The following is a 6,094-nucleotide window of genomic DNA, read 5'->3' on the forward strand; positions in this document are numbered from 1 at the left end:
CGGCATTTTCCGGATGTTCGATCGCGAACATACTGTTATCACATAGCAACAATAAGGTAAGCAACGATAGCAACACGCGCTCCCTTCCGGGGAAACGATTTTGCGTAACGCTTTTTTATCCTCTCCCTCTCGCATCGAGTCAATCTTAAAGCAAGAAAAACAGCTTTCGCGCGGCTCGGCTTTTAAATTTTACACACTTATCGCTTATCGCGATTCGCGTTTTTCCCACGAGGGCACGGGTTGCTCTCGGTTTGCGTTTCGTGGCGTGTTCAATCGCTCGCTTTTCCGCTTTTACCGCGTTCCATTCTTTCCTCTATAACGCGCTAAAATCGCGCGGGAAACATTTGTTTTCCCGTAACAGATAGAACAGAACCACCCGCGGTAATTTTGTTATACGCTTGTTTCGGAATACTATCTCTTATCGAGCCAACGAAGCGTTAACACGAGTAGCGTTAACCTCTTGTTTCTATATAGTTTCGTCTACGCAGCTGATCGAATTAAGAGTTCTATTTCACCAACCAGAGCAGTCTGTTTGAGAATTACACGGTAGTTAAACATTAAAGATATATATATATATATATATATATGTAGAGCGTAGCGATGCAAAAGGAAAAATTATCTCTCTACGGCAAATCATCGTTTTTGTAGAATATTTACAGAAATAAAGACAAAATATGTGTGTGTGTGTGTGTGTGTGTGTGTATATATAATATTATATAAATCATTAATTCGAGAAATATCTGGCAGAGAGACAAAATTAATCAGAGTAAATATGATACTAATTGTAAATACGCGATAAATGTGACAGCCAAATATCTTCCCACGATAAACCCAATATAATCAAAAATATTTTAAAGACAAAAAACAAGTTAAATATGTCTAATATATTCGTGCCATTTAATTATATCAATCGCACGAATGTATATAATTATTATCACTATAATCGTATTTTTAATCACGTTGGAAAATATTACCGAGATATATTGAATCTCTATCATACACGTACACAAGAAAAATTTTTATCTCGCTATTACCCTGATTGCCGCTATAATTTGTTAACGATTGATGACGCACATCCAATATATAAAGTCTATCCCGGAAAAACTATAAAAGCGCCGTCGCCCCGTCGGGCAAAATAACGAGTTGCGAAATCGATAAGTGCGGTTCTTGCTCATCGCCCGTCCTACTCCTCCTCTACCTCCTCCCTTCACGACAACGAAACGAGCTTCTCCCGGCCGCATTACCGCTAAATAATTTCTCCCCGTATCCCCTCGTTACTTACGGCAAGTGAGAGAGAGAGAGAGAGAGAGATGGAGGGGGGTCCCTTCTAAATTTCACGTGCCGGGGCATGAATCCTGGCGGGCCGCGTCGATGGCTAACGTAGGATTTCGAAGCCGTTCGTTGTCGGATACATTGAGCGCGGGTGTGGGCGAGCCCCTATTCGGGGTAGTCTAATTCGGAAAGGCTTCTTGAAGCTCTCGAGCTTGAGCGTGGCTCTTCTCTTCTCCCTCTCTCTCTTTACTACCTGTTACCCTATTACATCGTATATACATTCCTACATTCCGCTTTATTCCCAGTTTCTTTTCCTCCCTCTTTCCCCGCCCTTAGCTTCGGACGGAAGAAAGTTCATGCGTGTTATTAATTGTTAAAAAGACCAAGGACGAGGAGGACGATAGTTGCACGAAAGAATGTCCAGGCATCTTGCTCTCGTTGAATAAAGTCTGCTCTTGTGCTTGTAAGGTACGGTCGATTGCATAAAAGTTGCATGAATCGACTGTAGACAGCTCTATCTGCAGTTTTACATCAGAGTATCCATTTTAACTTTAGTACAAATAAAAGTAAATGAGGATATGAAATAGAGAGTAACTAAATGGATAATTTTATGCATGAATGTCTATCGTTGTGCGGAATAAAGATACGATCAAGATCTTATATACTTTTGCTTTTTCCGGGCATCTACGAACGACAGTGAAGCTTGCATAGCATCTTTAGATTCGTATCTCTTTAGATTTAATGTAAATGAACGGATGTTTTTGCGGTCGTGTGGGATGGAATTAAGTTGTTGCGAGACGACGTCTCTTCTTGCGCCCGTCCCGGCGTTATTTTCCGGATGATACAGCTGAAGTATACGAAACGAGTCCGGCTACTTCCGCTTGATATACAAGAGAGATCCCGAGATTCTCCTGGGGCCAACTGGCTCTCGTTCCGTAACAGCGTTCCGTGCCGTAGCCGTTGCCAGGGTCGAGCTTTAGGATAAGGTGCTTGCTTATGGACCGGTCGTAGGAGCTCGACGGCACGAGAAGGAAACCAGGAATGTAATATTAAGGCATCCAAAGTCCGCCGAAGTCTCGGTATTCCCTCTTGACGCGCGAGCGTGGTGGGTTCCACGACCGGCTTCCCGCATCTCTCGCAAATTTACAAGAACGATGCGGTGCATCGCATATCTAAACAGTTCGAGCGCGATAAGTGGTCCCGTCCGTCCGCCCAAGCGGATGCATCGGGTTTTCAATGGATTCGTGACTTTCGGTTTTCCCTCATGCGTACATAAACGGCATTTAACGTGCGTCGTAATTCATGCATTAAAATTCTCGCCAAAATATTACGTAGGTTAGAAGAATCAATAATATTAACGAGAATAATATAAGCAGTATGACACTTTATTAAAACTAATAAATATAATTAATCAATTTTTTTTATACATAGTTTTAAAGATTATTTTTTTATTATAAATTTAATATGCAGAGGAAAGGTTAATTATATAATATTATTAATTTTAGAAAAACGATTTGTTATATAATTATTATAATCTTGTTATATAATTTAGTATAAAATCTATATAATTTAATTGAAAAATTTATCGACTTGGAAGATTCTTGAAGATAAAATACTTTATTAAAAAAACACATTGGACTTATCTATAATTCGATTTCATTATAATCGTTCTGGATTTCTTTAACAGAATAACTGAGAAAAGAAAAAGCGCAAGGAATTGCGAATATTATGCAGTATAAAATAATTACGATTCACTGCAATGAAGGAAAACTTCTTTATTCAAACATTTGTGTAACGATGATCAGACAGAGGAATAAAGTATATCGAAAAGGAGGAAAGTTCACGAGATAATTTGCGAAATTAGGCGATCTAAATTCATCCTAAAAAGAGTCTTTAATTAAAAGCCTTTAATTCTTTACGGTCGCGCGGAGAAGGGGACGCTTACTTATTCATACTAATGACTAAGCAGTCACGGGTAATTAGTGCAGTTTGCATGCGCTCCGCCCAAAACGACGTATCAATTCAACACATTTGCAAAACAATAGATTATGCTATACAAAAAGAAACATTCCTTATTCCTTATTCGTTATCTTTATGAATGCTCCTGGCGATAGAAAATCCTCTCTCGGAATCCGATTATGCTATGTATATAAATAAGGATTTGTACACAAGGGAATTTCCTACCCGTCCATATTTTCTCTTTTCGTGCCGGTTCTTCCAAGATGTTGCGTCTAAACCGTGATCCCGATGCGTACAGCAGAAGAGGGAAGTGGCTTTGTTACGCGAAACAATATAGTTTTCCTTGTAAGCTGTACTTTGCCGCGACTTACAGGGACCTGTCTGAATAAGGTTTACGCCGTTCAGACATTCCACTCCAATGTCGTTTCCCAGACACTTTCTTTACGATCTGGCCTAAAGATTCAGCTTTGACATTGAGAGGAGAAATTAAAGGCAATTTGCTAGACGGGTTCTGTTACGGTCTGTGCGCAGCATCCAGTTTTGTCACACAGTGAATGTGGAACTATTATATGCTCTTGCAAGAAAGATTACATAACTCTGCATTTTTATTCAAAGCCTTGAGAGGATTGTTGACATTTTCTTGTCATTTTCAAATAGTATATAGAGTATATTAATATAAAAAGTATAAAAATTAAATTAATATATTTATTTAAGATCCATAATAAAGAATATGAAGGATAGAATATTAAAGTATAATAATGGGATTATAATATAATTTAGGATAAAAATTTGTAAAAAACATTTCTTCTTGTGTAGATTTTGCTTATGAATTTTATATTCTAGTATTTGATTATATATATCAGGTCTACCGGAAAGTTCTGTCCGTTTTTGGAATAAAACAAAATACAAATTTTTATTACCGTCAATAAACTTTATTAAATAATGTAATTGCCATTATTCGGAGAAGTATTGTCAGCAACTGGATAATTTAAATACAGCAGTCCAAGAAAAGAGGCCGGCGATGTTCAATAGGAAGAACATCATACTGCATCATGATAATGCCAGGCCCACATGCTGCTTCATACTGCATGCCAGGCCACATGCTGCTTTGGGGACTCGTCAAAAAATTGCAGAACTAGGCTGGGAAATTCTGTCGCATCCACCATATTCACCATATTCCGCACCCACCGACTATCACTTGTTTTTGTCCTTACAAAATTTTTGAGGGGCAAAAAATTCAAAAAGGAACAAGATATCAAACAAGCACTGGTTCGCATCAAAAGATAAAACATTTTTCGAAAAAGGGATATACAAATTGCCCTCACGCTGGCAAGAAATCATTAATAATAATGGAAATTACATTATTTAATAAAGTTTATTGACGGTAATAAAAATTTGTATTTTGTTTTATTCCAAAAACGGACAGAACTTTCCAGTAGACCTAATATATAAATAAATAAAAACATAATTAATTAACAAAAACTGCAATTTTCCTTTTATATTTTAATTATATTATATCTTGATTATTTTGTAATTGACACAATTTTTTTTTCATATTTATAATGCTCTCATTTGTGATGCATTTTCTCAATTGTGTAGTTATCTTCCTTTGTATTTTATATAGGCGATATATATAATAATAATTATGTAACACTCAATAATAAAAATACTACATAACAGATATTGCAATAATGCATTTTACAAATTTTTAATAATAATAACAGTAGGAATCCTATTATTTCTCATTATGTGTTTAAATTATCTTTTTAATATTTTTCGTGATTAAATTGCTTAATTTCGATATAAATAAATCACGCACATTTAATAAAAAAAACAAAAGACATTCCAAAGATCTCTATTATTTCTTTTCTTGTAGCACTTTCTTAAAATTTACATTTTACATAAAAATGTACATAATGTGGATCTTTAGGTTTTGTACAGTTTCGAGCTAAAAATTGATATTAAATATTGTTCTTATGAAACTAATATAACAACACAGTCATCTATAGCAAAATTTACGATTGTGGAATACTCGTACGTATTCGAAGACCATGCATATCTTTAATTTCTTCTTTAAGTATCTGTAAGCATTCATCAAATAAAGTGATTTATAATATTGTATTTCCATTGATGTTATTATAGTTTTCTCTTAGAAAGAACCACCTCATTAATAATTCGATGCTGCTTCACAGTATTGAGTCCTTTGAATTCTGGAGCAACCACATTTATGTCAAACATAGCACCGCATCCTCCTAGAATACAATTATAATTATATTAATTAAAGTGAATTTCTTGTTATATCTCTCTCTTTAAAAAAAAAATTGTGTTTAAAAGAATATTACACTAAGTATGAAATGTTTACCTGACACATCGGTAACCTCAATCAGTTGGGCTTGAGGAAACCTGTTTCTCAGGATAGATATCATTTTTTGCTCGGCCTGTTTACCTGCAAGTACGCCATTAGGTCCGTTCCATAGCCGAGAGAGTAACTGCAACAGTTTGGTTTTATTCATCTTTCTTATTGTGGTCTTCCCAAGTCTCATCGCTTATCTATAGTATGCAAAACATTGCTCAAAAGGGATAGGGAGAATTGGATTTGAGCAAAGGATTTGTTAACTTCATCAAACTTTGAAAAATTGCACATTATCTTTTGCTTATCTTTTAGCTAGAGACTTTCTTACATTTTCTATGAATTAAATTTATAATAAAGTAATTATATATTAATATTTTAATAAATAAAGAAACTAAGTAATTATCTAATTACATAAAAATATAATTAAATGTAGTTGAAATACAAGATATCAATAAGTAATAATTTTTAAATAATATATATAATTATATTATTAATAAATATGTAATTACA

The 6,094-nt window shown here is 35.1% G+C and overlaps 2 protein-coding genes across 2 annotated transcripts in view; one reads left to right on the forward strand and one right to left on the reverse strand.

Annotated features, from left to right (window-relative positions):
• Nucleotides 1–6,094, forward strand: part of LOC115240302 (E3 ubiquitin-protein ligase MYCBP2) — a 208,337-nt gene that overhangs the window by 58,776 nt on the left and 143,467 nt on the right. The gene's annotated exons all lie outside the window — the stretch shown is intronic.
• On the reverse strand, nucleotides 4,726–5,810 carry LOC115240301 (bolA-like protein 3). Its single transcript, XM_029815370.1, has 3 exons — nucleotides 5,594–5,810; nucleotides 5,395–5,483; nucleotides 4,726–5,312 (listed from the first exon to the last, which is right to left on the reverse strand). The coding sequence occupies exons 1-3, from the start codon at nucleotides 5,772–5,774 to the stop codon at nucleotides 5,247–5,249; spliced, it is 336 nt and encodes a 111-aa protein (XP_029671230.1). The 5' UTR covers nucleotides 5,775–5,810; the 3' UTR covers nucleotides 4,726–5,246.

Source organism: Formica exsecta, unplaced genomic scaffold, assembly GCF_003651465.1.
Source record: "Formica exsecta isolate Colony F162 unplaced genomic scaffold, ASM365146v1 scaffold423, whole genome shotgun sequence".
NCBI classification, from domain to species: Eukaryota; Metazoa; Arthropoda; class Insecta; order Hymenoptera; family Formicidae; genus Formica; species Formica exsecta.